Source organism: Otolemur garnettii, unplaced genomic scaffold, assembly GCF_000181295.1.
Source record: "Otolemur garnettii isolate 467f Iridium unplaced genomic scaffold, OtoGar3 scaffold00023, whole genome shotgun sequence".
Classification (NCBI taxonomy): domain Eukaryota; kingdom Metazoa; phylum Chordata; class Mammalia; order Primates; family Galagidae; genus Otolemur; species Otolemur garnettii.
Genome location: NW_003852418.1, coordinates 22,202,951 through 22,223,750, shown reverse-complemented (window position 1 = coordinate 22,223,750; position 20,800 = coordinate 22,202,951). Strand labels below are relative to the sequence as shown.

Below are 20,800 nucleotides of genomic sequence, written 5' to 3'. Positions count from 1 at the left end.
CCGCCCGCCCCGCCTCAACCCTAGGGGGGCTCGGTGGCCTAGCTCCAGCTGAGCTCCTGCTCCGCGGCGTTTGTTCGCCTGTGGCGGTCTAGGAAGCGCGTCGCGGCCTAGCCCGGTTCCAAGTGGTAGCGGCTGTCTCTCCTCCGCCGGGCCAGGGTCCCATTCTCAGACCGGGCCCAGCCTGGCAAGCTCATCTCGAGCTCTCTGGCCACGTGAGGCGCGCTGGCCCCAGCGCTTCGCGTGCGCGGTGCTGCCGCCCGCCGCCCGCGCCGAACCCCGCAGCCCAGCCTCTGCACTCCTTAGTGCCCCCTGCAGCCTGCCTCTCACCCAGACAGGTGGGGTGCGCTTGCTTGTGCGCGCCCCTCCAGCCCATCAAGGGTCTCTGTGGCGTCCCCCTGTCTCCAGCTGTGGGCACTGGGTGGGTACCTAGAGGCGCTGTGTGCCTAGAGACTTCCAGCCTGCGTTTCCCTCGGGGCTCTGGTGGCCCTGAAACCTTCAGCTTGGTCCTCAGCCCCAGGCAGCACCCAGCTAGGGTGCTAGAGGGGAATGGAAGGTGGGGAACAGGCCCAGAAAGAGGCTTGTTTGGGTGGATGTGGGTCCGGGATGAGTCTCCAGTCGAGAAAGGCAGAGGGAGGCCTCCTGTTTGGGGGACCCCAGAAAGTCCCTGGCAGGTGCTTGGGGCCTTGGGGCCTTGGGGATGGCCTGCCACACCCTGGCTGTCCACCAGGAGGAGTGCCTCCCCGTCCCTGTAGGCTCCTTCCGCCACAGGGAAGAAGTCGCCAACCGAGCTGGAAATTCGGTTTCTTTACACATGGGTCTTGGCTGGGTGGTGCCTTCCCTGTGGTTGAGAGGAGCCAGGATGCCCGTGGGGACAGCTAGACTGCAGGGCTTCTCTAATCAGCTCTGGTGGGTGTGATGCACATGGAGTTGGTTGTTCCCAGCAGCTGGGATGGCTGCATGCTTGCTGGCTCTGCACTGGGGGATCCTTGGGAGACAGGGGATAGTGCCTTCGTGGTGCGGAGAATCGTGTGCTGAACCACATCTGAGCTGTCTTCCTGTGCAGGGGCCAGTCCAGCAGCTGAAAGGGAGAAGGGGCTGTCAGGTTTAAGCTACTGTCTAGGATATAGCCTGGGGGAGAGCAGAGGGTGGGCACCCTGGGACATGGTTCTCAGGCCATGGTAGGAGAGGCACACAGGGTCACTGAAGAGGCAGATGGGTCAGGCCAGTTGACACCAGGAGGGTGGGACTGTTTTGGCAAGAGCCAGGCTTGTCTTGGCTGCTTGAGCTGCAGCTCTGAAGACCCCTTGCCTGGACTCCTGTGTTTCTGGGAGCTCACATGGACCTCAAATGAATGTAGCTGCAGGGTCTGAGGCTGGAGAGGCCAGTTCAGGACCTTCCCAGTACCTGTCCAGCACCTGACAGTACAACGGCCTCAGGAGAAGACCTCAGACGATTTCTACAGCCCTGGAGGTGGGGTTAGGGCTCAGAGGGAAGTGTCTAGTCAAATCCTAAGCATAGCAGTTACTCAACAGGGGCACAGCTGGCTAGGGCAAGGGCTGGTGCCAACCCTTGGGGGCCTGGACAGGATATAAAGTGCTGCCCCAGGGTGGGTGGTGTGGGAGGACAGTTGGGTCAGTCCCCTAGAGCAGACCCATTGCATGGCGGCTCTGAGTTGAAACAGCTGGGATTCGGGGGCTACTCTGGAGAAGGGAGCTGGCTTAGGGATCTATGAGAATACAGGGCTGCCTGGCCTTTTGCTGGGGGAGCTCAGGACTGGACACTGGCTCTGGCCTTGCTGTTGTTGCTTCTAGATGGGACCCACCTCCCCATTCATTCAGTAGGCCCCACTGTGTGCCAGGTGCAGCATGAGGACTGTGTGCAGAGCTGGGTTGGCTGGGTAGGCCCAGCTGCCCGTGTGCAGCTCAGGACTGAAGGCTGAGTAAATACAATCTCAGCACTAGAGCAGGGAGGTGCTCCTGATGGCAGCACAGCATATACAAAGGCCCTGGGGCTTGTTATGGGTGTGGGGAGGTTGGGGAGCAGAGTAGGTGTTGCCCCAGTGCTTTCTGGCCTGGGATGTCCTGTTCTAAGGCTGTGGCAGTGCCTCCTACACCCAGGCTCACAAATGGGGCAGGTCCTGGATGATTCCCAGTAGGCCTGAGGGTCTGTCCTTCCCTTGGGCCTCCCTGGCTGGCTCAGGCCCAGGAAGCTGGGGGACAGGAGAAGAGGAAAGGGGCTGGCTATAGTCCTCTGACTCACCACTTAGTGCAGCAGACTTGAGAGCTCTCCCTAGAGGTGGAGAAGCCATGGAGCCTATGCCCCTTACACAGGGTCGCCCCCACCCTCTGGATGGAGAAGCCTTGACCATCACAGAAGAGACTTCAGAGCTGCCCAGGGCACCTCCAGGGGGTGCTCTGGACTCTCCTCTCTAGCTTAGAGCTCCAGCTTCATGGGATGGGCTTGGTGACCTGTTGTTTCTCCTTCCATTTTCAAGACTCAGTCATCATAGTCAAGTGGCAACCATTAGGTACTATTTGATTAGATTGTGTTCCAGTCCCTGGGTACAGATGCATGCTGGGTTTGGACAGTGGCCAGAACCCATACCATCCTGTGTGACTGGGGTCAAGGTGGGTCTGGGACCCTTTAGGGAGCTGGGTGCTTGGCTGCCCACTGTGGCTACCCTGTGGAACTCCCTCCTGTGGAAGTGCGGAAGTGCAACAGGTTCTGGGGACAGATGCTGAGATGGGGTTTGGGGTACAGAATGTGTGTCGTGTGTCAGGATTCAGTTTCTGGGAAAGGAGCAGCCAGTGGGCTCCATCTTTGTGCCCCAGATCTAGCTGCCGGGGAAAGGGAGACTCAGGTGGGGTCCCCTCAGTGCTAAAGCTGGGATTATCCAACAGACTCTAAACCAGCTGTTGTAAAAATGCACAAATGAGTACCCTTGAAGATGTGTTCATGACGGGTCTGTCGGGAAAGCCAGAATAGGAAAGAACATCTTCAGAGGATGTGCTTCCAGCCAATGCAGAGCTTCCCCAGGATGCAGATCTGATGACTGCTCTTGACACGTCGTTCAGCATCTGCTGGGAGTCTTGGCCAGTAAAATAAAGAGAGAAAAACAAATTAGAGGCACACAGACTGGAAATGAAGAAATAAAACTGTCCCGACTCACAGGTAGCATGGCTGTCTACACAGGAATCCCCAAGGAATCTACAAGAAAGCTACTTAGGAATAAGTGGGGTTAGCAAGACCACAGGACATGAAGCCAACACACGCAGTCTACATTGTTCCTGTACACCAGCAATGTTCAGTTAGAACAAGGAATTCTAACTGAACTGTAAAAATGAAATGCTAATGGAATAATTAAAGACGACTTAAGTGACGGAGAGTCAAGTTGGGTTCAGGAGTTTCAGATTCGACATGTAATGATGTTGATTTTTGCCAAATTGATTTATAATTCCAATACAAAGCTCAGCCAGATTTTTTTTTTTTTGAGACAGAATCTCAAGCTGTCACCCTTGATAGAGTGCTAGGGTGTCACAGCTCACAGCAACTTCAGACTCTTGGGCTTATGCAATTCTCTTGCCTCAGACTCCTGAGTAGCTGGGACTACAGGCACCCAGAACATGCCTGGCTATTTTTAAGAGATGGGTCTCGCTCTGGCTCAGGCTGGTCTTGAACCTGTGAGCTCAGGCAATCCATTTTGGCCGCCCAAGTGCTGGGATTATAGGATTATAAGCATGAGCCACCACGCCCGGCCTTCAGCCAGATTTTTTAAAGATATAGAAAAGTGGATCCTACAATTGAGATGGAGAGACAAGTGAACAAGAATAAGACAATTTTGAAAATTAAGATTGTAGAGAAATTTTTCTATTGAGGTAAAATTTGCATATCATAATGTTAAACTTTGTAGGCTCGGCACCTGTGGCTCAAGTGGCTAAGGCGCCAGCCACATACACCTGAAGTGGTGGGTTCAAATCCAGCCCAGGCCTGCCAAAAACAACAATGACTGCTGCAACCAAAAAATAGCCAGGCGTTGCGGTGGGCGCCTGTGGTCCCAGCTTCTTGGGAGGCAGAGGCAGGAGACTCGCTTGAGCCCAGGAGTTGGAGGTTGCTGTGAGCTATGACGACACTCTACCAAGGGGGACAGCTTGAGGCTCTGTCTCAAAAAAAAAAAAAAATTAACCTTTGTAAAATGTACCATTCATGACATCATACAACATTCACAGTGCTGTGCAACCACCACCTTTATCTAGTTTCAGAATATTGTCTTCACCCCCCAAAGAAGCTCCGTCCCCCTGAGGCATCACCCCAGCTCCCCACTCACCCCCTTTCTGCTCTGTGGATTTTCCTGTTCTGGACATTTCATATACATGGACTGAGATACTATGTGGACATCTGTGTTGGCCTCTTTCACTCAGCATAGTGTTTTTAAGGTCCATCCACATTGTGACACATGGCTGACACTCATTTCTTTTTCTGTCTGAACAACATTCCACTGTATGGATATGTGGTATTTTGTTTATCCATTAATCTTGTGAGGGACACTGAATTGCTTAGCTCAAGTGGCTAAGGCACCAGCCACATACACCTAAGGTGGCGGGTTCAAATCTAGCCTGGGCCCACCAAAACAACAATGATGGCTGCAACCAAAAAATGGCCTGGCATTGTGGCGGGCGCCTGTGGTCCCAGCTGCTTGGGGGACGGAGGCAGAAGACTCGCTTGAGCCCAGGAGTTGGAGGTTGCCCTGAGCTGTGATGCCACAGCACTCTACCCAGGGGGACAGCTTGAGGCTCTGTCTCAAATAAAAAAAAAGTGTAAGGTATCTCGCTATGGATTCGATGGGCATTTCCCTAATGACCAGTGATGTGGAGCATCTTTTGTGTGCTTAGTGGCCATTTGTGTATCTTCTTTTTTTGTTTTTGTTTTTTGAGACAGAGTCTCAAGCTGTCATCCTGGGTAGAGTGCTATGGCATCATAGCTCACAGCAACCTCCAACTCTTGGGCTTAAGCAATTCTCTTGCCTTAGCCTCCCAAGTAACTGGGATTACAGGCGCCTGCCACAATGCCTGGTTATTTTTTGGTTCTAGTTCTCATTGCTGTTTGGCGAGCCCAGGCTGGATTCGAACCCACCAGCTCCAGTGTATGTGGCTGGCGCCCTAACTGCTTGAGCTACAGGCGCCGAGCCTTTGTATCTTCTTTGGATAAAGGTTTATTCAGAGTCTTTGCTAATCTTTTAGGTGGGTTATTGGTCTCTTTGTTATTGAGTTGTAATTGTTCTTTTATGTATACTGAATAACAGCTCCTTAACAATATGATTTGCACATATTTTCATTTTCTTGAGTCCCTTGATGCACAAAAGTTTTTAATTTTGGTGAAGCCAAATTTATCCATCTTTTCTTTTGTTGCTTGTGGTTTTAGTGTCATCATATCTACGAATGTGCTGCTGAATCCAAGTTCATAAATATTCACACTTATGTGTTCTTCTAACAGTTTTATATTGTTATTAGATCTTTGATCCATTTCAATTGATTTTTTTTTCTTTACTATATGGTGTGAGGTAAGGGTGGATTTGCAGGTGGATTTACAGTTTCCTAACACCACTCCTTTCTATATACTCTCCAATTTTAGACATTCCTATAAAATTAAAATAATCAAGTTTAGGTCTTGCTGAGGAGATAGAAACACAGATCACTGTAACACAATAGACCCAACAAATCCATCCATTTGTTCTTTGAGAAGGGTACAAAAGTGATTCAATGGAGAAAGTATAATCTTTTCAACCAATGGTGCTGGAAGAATTGGACTTACACATGTAAAAACAAACAAACAAACAAAGAACCTTGACCTAAATCTCACGTCTTATAAAAAAAATGAACTATACAAATGGATAGTGTATCTGCAGATAAAATGTAAACCTATAAGACATTTAGAAGAAAGTATAGGAGGTGATATTTGTGAACTAAGTAAGCCAATGTCAAGAGCATGATCTATTTAAGGAAAATATGGACACATTGGATATCATTACAATTAAACACTTCTGTTCTGTGAATGACCCTGTTAAGAGATTAAAAAGGCAAACCACAGACTGGGAGAAGATACTTGACCCCTCTGTCAAAGGATTTGAATCCAGAACACACGGAAAACTCACAAAACTCAATACTAAAAAACAACTCAGCAAACAAACAATAACAAAAACAAAAATGAAAACAAACAACCCAATTTAAAAATGGGCCAAGTATGTGAACAGATATTTCTCCAAAGAAGATACACAAATGGATAATAAGCCCATGAAAAGATGCCCAACATCACTGGTGATTAAGGAAACGCAAATCAGAGCCAGACGACATCACCTCTCAGCCATTAGAACGACTCTAATCGAAGATGTACAATAACACATGGTGACATCAAAGACATCAAAACCCTGCAGCACAGCTGTTAGGAATGTGAAATGGTAGAACCACTTTGGAAAACATTTTGGCAGTCCCTTGAAAGGTTAAAGACAGTCACATGACTCAGCAGTTTGGTCCTTAGATATCTACCCAGGATGAATGAAAACAAGCCTAGTGCACCCTGGCACCATTATTTACATTAGCTCAAAAAAAAAAAAAAAAAAGTGGAAACAACCCAAACATCTGTCAGCTGATGAATGGATAAACAAAATGTGACATACCCATGGAATAGAGAGTCATCTGGCAATAAAATGAAATGAAGGGCTAATAGGTGCTACAGTGTGGACAGACCTTGTAAGCATGCTAAGTGAAATCAGCCAATTACAGAAGACTATGTATTGTACAATTTAATTCCATGAATTGTCCAGAAGAGGCACAGAGACAGAGAGCAGATTAGTCGTTACCCAGGGCTTGATTTGGGGTAGCAGAGAGTGTGAGAGTGACTACTTAATGGTTCAAGGTTTCTTTTTGGTGACAGTGACAGTGTTCTAAAATTAGACTATAGTGTCCGGACACAGTGGCTCATGCTTGTAATCCTAGCACTCTGGGATGCCAAGGCGGGTGGATTGCTTGACCTCAAGAGTTCAAAACCAGCCTGAGCAAGAGCAACATCTCATGTCTAAAAATAACCAGGTGTTGTGGCAGGTGCCTGTAGTCCCAGCTACTCAGGAGGCTCAGGCAGGAGGATCACTTGAGCCCAAGAGTTTGAGGTTGCTTTGAGCTATGGTGCCATGGGACTCTACTGAGGGTGACAAAGTGAGACTGTGTTTCAAAATAAATAAATAGACTATGGTGATGCTGCACAATGGTATATGTACAGTAAGAGAGATTGTATACTTAAAGTAGGTAGACTTTATGGTATGTAAATGATACTTTGATAAAGCTGTTTTAATAAAAGGATAAAAGACTTAAATGGGAACTTCACTAAAGATGACATACTAATCTCCATATGAAAAGTTATTCAAAACATTAGGCACAAAGGACATGGCAGTTAAAACCACTGTGACATGCCATCACACATCTGTCACAACAGCTAAAGAAAAACTTCCAAACAAACCAACAGTATCAAGTGCTATTGAGGACATGGAGCAACTAGAACTTTGTCACACATTGCTGGTGGGCCTGCAGATGGTACAACCACCATGGATGTCAGCTGGGCAGCTTCTTAAAAAGGTCAACATTCCCCTGCTATACAACCCAGCCACTCAACTCCTGAGCATTTGTGCAAGAGAAAACAAACTTTGCAGAGCAAATTGTATGCGAATGTTATGGCAGCTTTGTTCACAATGGCCCTAACTGGGGTTAGAGGTGAGCAAGCAGCGGTATCTCAGAGGGGACCCGTCCTCAGTGATGCAGAAGAGCAAAGCGCTCACACACAGAACAGGCTGTGTGAAGCTCAGAGGTACGCTGAGTGGAGAAAGCCAGCCCCCAAAGTGATGTGTTGTGTTTGTGTCCTGTGCCTTACCCGACATTCCCCAACAGACAAAGCCATAGTGATGGGGAACAGATGAGGTGCACAAGTTACAAATGAGCTTGATGAATTATTACAAAGGACCAGACCAAGAAACAGAGCGCCCCCTCACACCGCTTGGCCACTGCACCCTTCAAAGGACCACTATCCTGACTTACTATCCTGGCTTCTTGAACCATAGATCACTTTTGCCTGTTTTTAAACTTTATGTAAATGAACATACAATGTGTATCCTTTTGCTTGGCTGCTGGGAGGGCAGAGCCATCAGCTGGGCTCTGCTTTCAGTGAGCCTTGGAGGGACCTGATCACAGACCCAAGACCCCTCATTTTCCACTGGACCTAGCTATGCAGTTGATGCCCTCTTCCGCCTGGGCCTAGGGGAGACCAGCTGTGGGGCAGTGGGCCCGCAGACCATTACCAGGTTCTTCCCTATCTCTGAGCCCTGGGGCGTGTGATATGTCTGCCCTAACCCAGGCCACGGCCAGGCCACCACCCTGAGGGGTCCCAGAGGCTGACCCCCCCAGTCAATGACCCCACCTCCTGTTTAACCTCCCAGGCTACAATGGGCTGAATGTGGAGGGGCCCTCCATCCAGAAGCTCAAATATCCAAGAGCTCATATCCCTGATCTCCTCCAGGAAGGCTGCATTCCTGGGGACAAGGTGCCTCTCCTGCTGTGGCGTCCTCTCCCGTGGCAACAATCCCTGCTGGGACATTGGAGGTGGCCTCTGTGTCAGGTAGGCCAGGCTTCTCTTCCCCTGTGGGACTCATATGTCTCAGCCTAGACACCGGCTGCCCTGCGTGCTGCCTGCCCTGGCCTCAGCTTCCCTGAGTTAGTGGAGCTCCAGGGGTAAGGAGTCCTCTTCTGCCATGGAGATGGTTTAACTAACTGCCCCAAGGGCTTGCTCAGCCCCCTGGGTGCTCAGCCTGGGGAGTTGGCCACAGGTGGGACCTTGTCCCAGTGGCCATCCAGGCCCTGCTGTCCACGAGGCTGGCAGACAAGATGCTCCATTCTAAGTGAATAAATCTGCACATGCTCTGGGGTCAGAGGGCAGTTTGTGGCCCAGGACCAGGGGCGAGGTCATCCAGAGACATTCTGAGGTTGTGGAGGGGTCTCCTCCAGCCCCTGGATCCCCACCCTATCTCCAAGCTCTGTCTGAATCTGGGCTGCAGCCTCCACCTGCCCAGGGCAGCGGCCCCCAGGATGGCAGCCTGGCTGTAACTGGTGGCAGGGCACACGGCACAGGTGGTTGGTTATGCACACACAAGCTATTATTAACCCGGCAGTGACATCACTGACAGCCAATGGGAGGCAGGTTTATTTCTAGGGCTGACAGCTTGATAACGGTTAATTTTAGCTGGATCTTCTTTCCTAAGGCTGGTGAAACCCTAGCCAGCCAAAGAAAGGGCTGCCTGTGTCTCCCCAAACAGCTCATGAATGGGCCCTGGGGGCTCCCCAAGGGGTGAGGAGGGGCAAGGACCTTGCCCCTCCCTCTGTCCCTCTTCCCAGAGCAGCCCTGACTGACTGGTGTCTTTTTCTGGCTCAAGACCCCCCCACCTGCTGTTACACCAGTGACTCAGATGTAGCAGAAGGGCTACCAAGGAGGCCTAGAAGGCAGAGAAAGCCTGACCTAGGGACAGAGAAAGCACAGGCCATGGCCATGGTGGGACCTGGGCTTCTGTCTGGAAGTCACAATGACTTGGTAAGGCCTTCAGAACCAGCTACTTGCTGTGTGACCTTGGGCAGGATGCCTGGCCTCCAGTGCCCAATGGCCTCATCGGTTCCCGAGGTCCTCTGGCCTGTGTTGTAGGGGCCAGCCTGGCAGCTCTTGCCTGCACACTGTGAATTCACAGCTTAGTGACTGTGGCTGCTATGATCCAGCATGTGCTGTGGTTCTTCTTAGCAGTCATTCAGTGCTATTCCCCAGTTAATGGTGTCTTTGGTTTTCTGTGCTGCTCTAACAGAATACTTAAGACTGTGTAATTTATAAAGAGCAAAAATTTATTTCTCATAGTTCTGAAGACCAATGTACAGGATCAGGGTGCTGGCACCTGGGGAGGGCCTCCTTGCTGCACCCTCACAGAGCAGAAAGCAGGCAGGCCCAGGGCCCTATAGGGCAGCATAGCCACCAGTAGGCCAAGTGTGTCCTAGCAACAGGAGACCCTTTTCAGAAACCAACTAATGCCTTTCCCAAGGGTCAGTACACAGGTGCTTCAGGGAGGATACTGCATTTTCCCATCAGCAGTCACTCATATCGGAGGCACCTGTCCTTAGCTGCAGGGAGCCTGGGACCTGGGGGCCTCACAGGCTGCTGGCTATGAGTGAGCCGGGGGCTGGAGAGCAGTGGCTTCTGGTGGGGTAGGTGCCGATGAAGACTCACCAGCCTGAGCCAACAGAGCATCTGCAGCAAGCTGGCCTCCTGCACCCTGGCTTGACCTCCAGGTTCCTGGGAGGCAGGCATTAAATGTAGTGCCAGCTGGCTAGGTGTGGGGTGGGCCTTGCTTTCTCATCAAGCATTTATTTTTAATTCTTGGCTCCTGTTTGATGGTATCAGCAGCCCTCAGAAGTGCTGGTCATCTGGGAAGCCCCCTTGCTATGGGCCTGGCTTGGAGTGAGGAGGGCCCTGATGCAGATGCAGGGACAGCCACCCCCTCCCAAGTCCTGCCCTGGACCCCCATCTTCTTCCTTCCTCACACCTGCCAGCTGGGTATCACTCCAGCAGAGGTGCCAGGCCTGGGGCTTCACCTGTCCAGACCCAGTGGACACTTACAGCAGGCCTGTGGGAATAGGCATGGCCCCTGTGCTCTCACTTAGCACACACCTCCGGAGACCAAGCCTGCACCTGTGAAGACTCTGTCAGGGAAAGTGAGAGCACTTGGATGAGAGGTTGAATGAGAGGACGGTATTGGTGTCTTGGGAGAGAGCCCTGACATGCACAAGCCAGCTACACCTCTCCTTACACCCATTTTGTTCATTGCCCTCATCTACCTGGGATCTTCAGGGAATCCTCCTCCTGTGGAATACGGCCGACCTCAAGCTTGGCATTGTGACCCTCTGAGTGCCAAGGTGAGGCTGGGGGTGGGGGCTAGTGGGTCAGTCCTGGGTCTGCTTGGACCTGACTTGTCTCTGGCTGGTCCAGCCTTTCGAGATGTGCCACCTAGGAGTGCACATCAGGGGGTCCCTGCCAGCATTCATGGGCTTTACTTCAGGCATCCTGCACAGAGGCCCAGGTGGAAAATGTTCTGGGCTGGATCTGCTGATCAGGCCTGTCACAGTGGCTGGGTGAACTGGATGGTGAGTGCAGGGGCTGATTCTAGAGACCCACCCAAAGAGCTCCTTGGACCACATGAGGAAGAGCCCTCATAGACTAGCCTCATTTGTTCATTGGACATAAGACGCAAGCAGGCCTCACCTGGTGCCATAGGCCAGGACACAGCTCAGGCTCTGGACCCAGCCCCCCCCCCCCGGCCACCTGCTCCTCTGACCCCACCTGCCAACCCCTACTCCCCTGACCCCACCTGCCAGCTTCCTGTCCTCAGTTGTTGCCCCATCCTTGGGGACCTCTTTTTATGTCAAAGCGTCTCTCCAGCCTGTGTGTCTGAGCCTCTGTTACCTCTCTCCCGACCCCTGTTGCGTCTCTTCTGTCCTCTCTTCATCTCTGTCGCCTCCTCTCCCTGCCCCCAGCTCTACGCCCCGCCCGTCGCTGCCTGTTTTCCTCTCCCTGCCTTCGCCCCGCTCAGCGCACGTCTTTGTGGCTCACTCCCCAGCTGCCTCCCAGCGTCTCCGTCGCGCCTGCCCGCGCGCGTCCGTGGATCCGCGGTCCCTGCACGCCTCGCGTGCCTTGCGTCCCCGCCCCCGGCCCCGCCCGCTCCCCCGCGGTACCGCATTGCCGTAGTGCAGGGGCGCAGTGCGCTGCGCTCTCACCGTCAATAGGCGGACCCCTCCCGGAGAGATAAAACCGCCGTTGTCGGCGCCGCCAGTCCCTCTGGCTGAGACCTCGGCTCCGGGTAAGGACGCTCGGCCTCTGGGTCCTCGCCCCCGCCCCAGATATCCACAGAGGGACCCCTTCCCGAGCACTGGTCTTGGCGGTAGAGCGGGGCCAGGCCGAGCGCCTGGCTAGGCTGCGCCGCGAGCCTGGAGCATTCGCCGCCTCCCGCGCGCTCCTAGACCGGGGTCCGTCCTCGCGGACAGTGGGGTTGGGGAGGGGGCGCCGCGTTGCTTATTTACGCAGGGACGGCGGTCATCCAGCAGCCGTGACCTTGGGGCCGCGGGGGCCAGCGGGGTCGGGGCAGTATCGTTAGTGCTGGAGGCTGAAGGCGATCGGGCCTCGGGGGTGCCGGGGTGATGGACCTGGGGCTAGGGAGGTAGTGAGATCTGGGGGTCCCTCGCTACACTAGGGTGCACGTTCTGCCCTTTCCTCCCCAGGCTCCCTCTCCTCCTGGGTGTCTTGGTTTCTTCACTGACCTCCAGGAGGGGACTGGGGCTGTGACCTGGGGCCTTGACCAGAGGAAAGGGGGAAGGGTGCTCCTGCACGCCCCCCACCGGGCCGAGGGCATCTCTGCCGGCACTTGCTGGGTTGGGCGGGGGCCAGATCCTCTCTCTCCAGCCAGACAAGGCCCCTGCCCCTGTCCTACTGTCCACCCCTGCCCCCCTGGAGGGGGGTTCGAGCTATTCTGAGTCCCTAATCTGGGTACCACCGTCGCCTGCTCGGGCTCTGGTGCCAGCCTGCTGGGCAGGGGTGAGAGGAAGATGGCGCCGGGTACCGGGAGGGGAGTGGGAGCACAGGCCATCTCTGCCGCGGCAGGTGGGGGTGGGGCGCAGTGTCCCTGGCCCAGCCTGGTGGGGGGGGGGAGCAGTACTGAGGATAGGCCTGGAAAGCTGGGCAGCGTGACTCATCACCCAGGCGCAGGCTGGCCCTGGGCTCGCCCCGCGGTGCCTCTGGGTCTCTCCAGATGCAGGTTATCCCTCCTGAGGCGCGGGGGCTCCGTGGGCACCAACACCCAGACGTTGGCAGCAGATTGGGCCGTTTCGGCTAAAGTGTGGGTGTGGGGAGTGCTCGCCAGCTTCACCAGGCTCAGGCTGGGGGCTGTTCCCTCCCCACCCAGTGTGGGGCGAGGTTTGTGCGCAGGGATGTGCAACCAAACCCTGCCAGGGCAGCATCTCTGCTGGGCTCCCTGTCACCTCTTCCTCCACCCTGGTACTACAGAAGCACCTCTCAGCACCCTCCTCCTCCCCCGTCCTGAGCCAGAGCACCCCAGGTCCTGCCAGCTCCTCCCCCCCACGGAACAGCATGGGCAAGGAGAAGACCCACATCAATATCGTGGTCATCGGCCATGTGGACTCAGGCAAGTCCACCACAACAGGCCACCTCATCTACAAGTGCGGGGGCATCGACAAGAGGACCATTGAGAAGTTTGAGAAGGAGGCAGCTGAGGTGAGCCCTGGGGGCTCCCACCCTCCACACCTCTTCCCCAGAGGGACTGGCTCCTGCTGGTGGCTGGTACCCAGGTGTGGGCAAGAGGGGAGCCAAGCTGCCAGGAGCCTGCTGTGGGGTGTCTGTCTCAGAGAAGACCTGAGGGTGAGGTGGGCAGCGCAGCCTCCCTCTGAGGGGTTTGAGGTGGGGGCCCTGTCAGATTTGCCCCACAATGGGGATGTGGCCTGCATCCCACATTTCTGCCCTGCAAGGCTCAGTGGCAGGACTCTAGCACTCTCTGTCCTGCTGCTCCAGGCTGGAGGGCCTTGAGCCATTCGTTACCTTGCCCCCAAGGCCAGGGCCTGGCTGCTTGCTGTAGATGGTGTGGCCCTCACTTGTCCCGGAGCCATCAGGGACTCAGAGCTGCTATTAATAGCTGATTGATGGGCAGCCCGCCCATCCGCTCAATTTGCTCCTGCTGGGCTGGAGAAGACTTGTCCAAGCTGGTGCCCTGGGCTTGGGGGCTGCCTGAGAGGGACCTAGGGGCCTTTTGTCCCTGGGGCTGCCCCTCTCTCATGCCTGAGACCTGTGGATCAAAAGGGATAAGTGGGGGTCTGCTCTCCAGCCTTCCACCCCTGCCCTGAGATCTGGGAGAAACCTCCTTCTGGGCTGGGAGGGGCAGTTGCAGTTCTGGGCTGAGCCCCTGCTCCAGGGGGGCTGGGTGTGCCCTAAGCCACACCCCTCCCATGGGTCCCTGTCTATCTACCCTGGTCTGGCTGGCGGATGGGGGCCCTTCAGGCTGTGCAGCCTCCCTGGAGAGCAGAGGCTGGTCCGCTGGAGGTCCTGGCAGGGAGCTCTGCCCCACTGGGCAATGACTGCAGCCCAGCCCAGATCCTGGGGGCTCACTGAACCCTGAACCCTGGTGCTTGCAGACAGCAGCCACCATGTTCTGGGGGGAACAAAGTCCCCCATCTCAGGCAGTGCAAGGAAGGGAGGAGAAGTGCTGAGACATTTGGGAGACTTCATCTGCTATGGAAAGAGCTGGGAAACCAGCTCTCCTTACAACCTCATTTGAGCTTTCTTTTTTCCTTTCCCCCTTAAACAAATTAAAACAGGGGATTATTTATTTGACAGCCCCAAGGCTGTTGAAGGGATCTGTAGAGTCCCAGGCCTCAGATAAGGGGAGCCCTCTGCCAGGGGAGGGGGGTTGCACACCACCTGGAGGCTTCATGCCCTGGCGCCACCTGCTGGTGGACATGTTCATCTGCATCCATCGTGGCACCAGTGCTGAAGGTGGAGGCCGAGAGTGGAAGGCCCTGGGCAGAGCTGGGTCTGAGTGTTGGCACCAGAGAGAATCTGCCAGTCTCAGGACTCACGCAGGGAGCAAGGGGATGCTGGAGGCCCATCTTCTGCCTCTCATAGGCCTATCTTCTGCGATGTGTGTGCCCCAGGGTCAGCTCTGGTGAGTATATGATTGCTAAGTTCCAGACCCTGATCTGAGCTGTGACCTTCATGCCCTCCAGATGGGGAAGGGGTCCTTCAAATACGCCTGGGTGCTGGACAAACTGAAGGCTGAGCGCGAGCGTGGTATCACCATTGATATCTCCCTCTGGAAGTTTGAGACCACCAAGTACTATATCACCATCATTGATGCCCCTGGCCACCGTGACTTTATCAAGAACATGATCACTGGCACATCCCAGGTGGGTAGGTCTGGGGGCAGAGCCATGGTGGGGCAGCTATGCACTGTTTCCAGGCCACTGTGGCCCCTGAGTCACCCTGGGGTAGTGGGGGCTCCTGTGCCTTTTGCCAGGGTGGGGACCCCTCACCTTTGCCACCCTCACCCCACCTGGCACAGAGCCCCCCAAGAACTGACTCAGTGCTTGGTATCTGAGGTAGGCAGGGCATCTGTGAGGACTGGGCAGTGTGGACACACCGAGCCCCCACAGACAGAAAAATGTGAGGCCAGTGGGATGTGGGTGGAGAAGCAGACAGGTGAGTCTGGGGGTGGGACTTCACGGGGCACCCACACAGGCAGGAAGACAGATACAGATGGGGGACATGGTGCTACGTGGGTGGCAGCCCTAACACACATAGTCTTCCCTGTTCTTGGAGTTTCTTCCAAGCTGCTTTTACAACTGTGCCCACACTCTGTCCTCAAGTGAGGGACAGGACCAGAGAGGTTGAGTGACTTTTCCAGGGTACACAGCCTGCTAGGGATATCTCTAGCCCAGGGCTTGGCAGATGAGCTCCCACCATCCTTGAGATGGAGGCCCCCCAGTCTCCATCTGTCTGCCTGGAGTGGTTTGGATGGGAGAGGGTCCCAGGCTCATGGTGGCCCCTGCCGGGCAGGCGGACTGTGCAGTGCTGATAGTGGCAGCAGGTGTGGGCGAATTCGAGGCTGGCATCTCCAAGAATGGGCAGACACGGGAGCACGCACTGCTGGCCTACACGCTGGGTGTGAAGCAGCTCATTGTGGGCGTGAACAAGATGGACTCCACGGAGCCTGCGTACAGTGAGAAGCGCTACGACGAGATTGTCAAGGAGGTCAGCGCCTACATCAAGAAGATTGGCTACAACCCGGCCACAGTGCCCTTCGTGCCCATCTCAGGCTGGCATGGCGACAACATGTTGGAGCCCTCTCCCAATGTGAGTGTGCAGAGTGGAGAGCTCTCCCTGAGGGCCCAGGGCAGCCCAACAATGCCTATGGGCTCAGAGCCCACTCTACTTAGGGCCTGGAGCTTGCAGAGCCCTCACAGGCCCCTTCAGTGGACAGGAGCACTCCCCCAAGTGGACACTGCAGTGCCCAGGCCCATGTGCATGGTTCCCAGGAGCCCCTGTGGTGGTGGTGAACAGGTCCTAGGATGGAGCTGGGCTCTGGGAAGTGCGTGTGCTGCTGCTCTGGCTGCCAAGGCTGAGGGTTGGCTCCTGGCCATTGGCCAGACATCTGGGAAACTGGAAGCTTAGGTAGCTTGGGGTCCAGGGACTGACTTGGCTGGAGATGACCAGTGGAGATGCTTTGGAGAACCTGAGGCCATGTTCCTAGGATTCTATCCTTGGCTCAGGAGGGTGGCCAGTCAGCTGAGGCCAGTGCTGCAGCTGCCCACACTGAGGAAGCCAGGGAGAAGACCAGCAGCTGGGAGGACAGAGCTGACAGGGCTGCTCCCAGTGGCCTGGAGCTTGCCTGGCTGAGTGTTGTTTACCTGAGGATCATGCATTACCTCGGGGACCCAGTGCAGCAGATACCCCTCCTGGGAGAATCCAGCCTCCTGCCCCACCCCACCCTGGTTCCCATTGGTCTGCTGAGTGGGCACCCTCCTCCTCCCCCACCCACGCTCTGGGAACCATCTGTTGACAGGGGTGTCCAGAATTCAGCAACGAAAAAGGCAGGACACAGGTCCCAAGGGTGGCTTGGGGACACAGTGCTATCAGACCCTCCCCTTCCCCTGATTGTATGGGGTGGATGGGAGTGGCTTTGCCTGATGGGCTGGCCCATCCTGGGGACAGCCTGGTGGACCAGTTGTTTCTGGGGTTGGGCTCAGGCTGACCCTTCTCTGGTCACTTGCCCTGCCAGGGATCTAATGGTCACAGGCCCTGGGGACCTGGGCTGAAGTGGAGGCTTTGCTTCTCTTGTTCCCCCCACCAGAAGTCTAAAGAGCTGAACTGTCAGCTGGAGGCAGTGGAGGGGCTGTGCTGTCCTCCACTGGACCCTCCCAGTTGTGTGTCCACCAGGATTCCTGGAGATCCCAGGAAGCTGAGGGCCATGATCCAGCATGCTGTGGGGTGGGGTGCGGAGGCCATCATTGGTCTCTGCAATCCTGTTGACCAGTCTTCTCCCTCCTGCTCAGATGCCATGGTTCAAAGGCTGGAAAGTGGAGCGCAAGGAAGGGAATGCAAGTGGTGTGTCCCTGCTTGAGGCACTGGACACCATCCTGCCCCCAACACGCCCCACGGACAAGCCCCTGCGCCTGCCACTGCAGGATGTCTACAAAATTGGCGGTGAGTGAGGGCACCATGCCAGAGCTTGCTGCTCCAGGCAGGTGCTCCCCACCCTCCCCACCCACAAGGGGCTCAGAGGTTGGGGTATCTCCTCACACTGCACACTTTCTGGGGGGCTGTCACCCTATCTGTTCAACATTTGCCAGGGTTTCTCTCCTGTCAGGTTAAGTGTCCAGCCCTGTGTTGGCAGCTGGTGGCATAAGACAGGGACACAGAGGTGACTCACATGCCCTCCATGGTCCCAGTCTCCTAGAGACACTGCCTCCTCCAGAGTGAGAAATGTTGTTCATGAAATGAAATAGAGACCTTAAGTGGACACAAGCCTCCCCCTTGCCCCCCTTTCCCCAAGAGTGTACAAGTAGGCAGCTTCCAGCCAGAGATGTCAGGGCGGGTCTGTGCAGGGTGGGGGTGTCATGCTCTGCCCAGCACATTATAGTCACCTTCCTGTCTCCTTTATCTCTGAGTGTCAGACAAGTCTCTGTCACAGCCCAGTGATATCAGGTGGAAGATGTCCCATGCTCCAGGGAAGACAAAATACAATTGGGTCTAAGCACATCTGTGCTGGAGAACAGATGCCCCTTCCATGGTGGAGACTGAGCAGAGAGAACCCTCCCTCCTGGACCAGGGCCATCAGGCCCCACACAGGAGCAGTTCTAGGGGTGTGGGCCACAACTCACTGCTGCTGCAATATCAAGGAGGGGTCCTCAGAGAGAGGAGGGGTCTTCACAGTGCTTCCTCCAGGGACACTGGAGCAAAGATAGGACCCCAGGCCCTGACAGGCCCTCTCCTTCCCTGGCCTCTCCCCTCTCTGCCTCTGCTGATTTCCTTTGGTCACTGGGAGCTCACACTTGTTCAGACTTTTATTTCCCCAACTGGGTCAGGGAGCCTCCATTTTTGCCAGAATCTGTGTCTGCCTTGCTTGCTACCAGCCTCCTCTCCCTGCACTCCCTCCACATGTGTCCTTATAGTCCTGTCAGAGAAGACAGTCCCCACCACATTCTGAGCTTTGTAGGTTTCCAGGCTCTGCGCACTGCAGCCCCTCTGCCCTGCCTGCCTCCACAACCCCCTTCCTCTCTACCAGGCATTGGCACTGTGCCCGTGGGCAGAGTAGAGACCGGCATCCTTCGGCCGGGCATGGTGGTGACTTTTGCACCTGTGAACATCACCACGGAAGTGAAGTCAGTGGAGATGCATCATGAGGCGTTGAGTGAAGCCCTGCCTGGCGACAACGTCGGCTTCAATGTGAAGAATGTGTCAGTCAAGGACATCCGCCGGGGCAATGTGTGCGGGGACAGCAAGTCCGACCCACCACAGGAGGCCGCCCAGTTCACCTCCCAGGTGGGTGGCTGCACTGGTACCCAGTGGGGCCCTGCCTAGGTAGGGCCCCAGAGATGTTCCTAGGGGGATTGCTGCCGGGCATGCTGCCTGGTGCCCAGGGGGAAGCAGCCCCCATCTCAGGCCCCTCAGGACTTGAGAGGATAAGCCAGTGCTGGGAGGGGAACCAGGTGCTGGGTAGGTCTGTGGGTCACACACTGCCTTAAAAAATGCTTTCATTATCTGACTGCCTGAGACATCTCATGAGACTTTCATTCTCTACATCTTTCATTGCACCCTCTTTGATCACCTCTTCAGATAGCAATGATTTTTTTTTTTTAAATTTTGAGACAGGGTCTTGCTCTGTCATCCAGACTGGAGTGCAGTGGTATCGTCATAACTCACACTAACCTTAAACTTCTGGGCTCAGGTGATCCTTCCACCTGGGCTTCCCAAAGTGCTGGGAGTACAGGCATGTACCTGACAATGATTTCTAAAAACTGCTTTGTTGAAATGTAACTGAAATACATGACGTACAATTCTGTCACCACATCACCTTCGTTCTGCCCAGGGCTGGCATTGTATACGCTGCCCTGGGTGTCTCAAGCAATGCACCTGTCAGCAGTTTATCTCTTTATGAATTGCCAAGTGGCTAATGAGGATGCTGGGTCCAGAGCTAGGGGTGTGGGTCCTGAGCTTCCTCTGCAGTTAGCACTGTGGGCTCCAGGAGGTGATCCCCATGACTGTAGCCTCCAGTCCAGCTCAGTGGTGCCCACTGTGCCTGATGGCCACATAAAAATCTGCACCAGGTCATCATCCTGAACCACCCCGGGCAGATCAGTGCCGGCTACTCGCCAGTCATTGACTGCCACACGGCGCACATTGCCTGCAAGTTTGCGGAGCTCAAGGAGAAGATTGACCGGCGTTCCGGCAAGAAACTGGAGGACAACCCCAAGTCCCTGAAGTCTGGTGATGCTGCCATCGTGGAGATGGTCCCGGGAAAGCCCATGTGTGTGGAGAGCTTCTCCCAGTATCCACCACTCGGTAAGCCGGGGTGGTTGGGAGGGGCAGCCCTGGAGGTGGTTGGGGAAGGCAGGGGATTGCTGGGTGGCAGGGATGGGGGTGCTGGTGACAAACGTGGGACCTCCTCTGTCATGGCAACCTTCCTTGCTGAGCAGACCACCTTGCTGGGATGGTGTCCTCTCTACAGACAGGGCTCCTGGAGTGACTAAGGCCCACACCTAGTATAGCGGCTGAATTACGACCCGCCCCAAGTGGCTAACCGCAGACCTCCATCTGACAGCTGCCTTGGGCAGGGTTGCTGGGCCGAAGCTGGCCATTGTCCTAACAGCTAACGGGGCGCTCTCTGAGCGAAGCGTATTCTAAGAACGTTTTGAACATCATTTAATTGCCCCACCATCGCCTTGGGAGAGCCCTGTATGCTAATCGTTCTGCCATATAAACAGGCAGGACTTTGCGGACGTAGCCGCCACACGGGAGCAGACGCAGAGCTCCGCTGGGGCGGCTGGGACTGCGCGGGAGGGCGCGTGCACGCGCGCGCCAGTGCGGCTGCGCGCCGCATTCTGCTCTGCCGGCTTCCGCGCACCTATCTTTAGCTTCGGCACCCCGCCCGGGCCTCACGGGGTCTGCATCCCCGGGCCTACGCGCTCTTACCCGCCTTCACGCGGCCCACATCTCCAGGCCTACGCGCCCCTCCCTAGCCTCATGCGCCCCTCTCCGCAGGCCGCTTCGCCGTGCGTGACATGAGGCAGACGGTGGCCGTGGGCGTCATCAAGAACGTGGAGAAGAAGAGCGGCGGCGCTGGCAAGGTCACCAAGTCGGCACAAAAGGCGCAGAAGGCGGGCAAGTGAAGCGCGGGCGCCCGCGGCGCGGCCATCCCCGGCAGCGCCGCGCCCCGCCCCCGGCCCCGCTCCCAGCCCCGGCCCCGCCCGCGGCGCGGCCCCGGCGCCCTGCCCCCCCGCCAGGCGCATGTCTGCACCTCCGCTTGCGAGAGGCTCTCGGTCCGCGACTGGATGCTCGCCATCAAGGTCCAGTGGAAATTCTTCAAGAGGAAAAGCGCCCCGCCGTCCCAGGCTTCCGCGTCCAGCGCTCGCCGCGCTCAGTGCCCGTTTTACCAATAAACTGAGCGACCCCA

At 55.4% G+C, this 20,800-nt stretch overlaps 1 protein-coding gene across 1 annotated transcript; it reads left to right on the top strand.

Moving 5' to 3' along the window:
• Window positions 1-13,153: 13,153 nt before the first annotated feature.
• EEF1A2 (eukaryotic translation elongation factor 1 alpha 2) lies at window positions 13,154-20,800 on the top strand. The gene is made up of 7 exons (XM_003787776.2): window positions 13,154-13,353; window positions 14,856-15,035; window positions 15,685-15,981; window positions 17,181-17,331; window positions 18,413-18,669; window positions 19,455-19,689; window positions 20,389-20,800. Exons 1-7 carry the CDS (start codon window positions 13,210-13,212, stop codon window positions 20,514-20,516), a joined length of 1,392 nt encoding a protein of 463 aa, XP_003787824.1. The 5' UTR covers window positions 13,154-13,209; the 3' UTR covers window positions 20,517-20,800.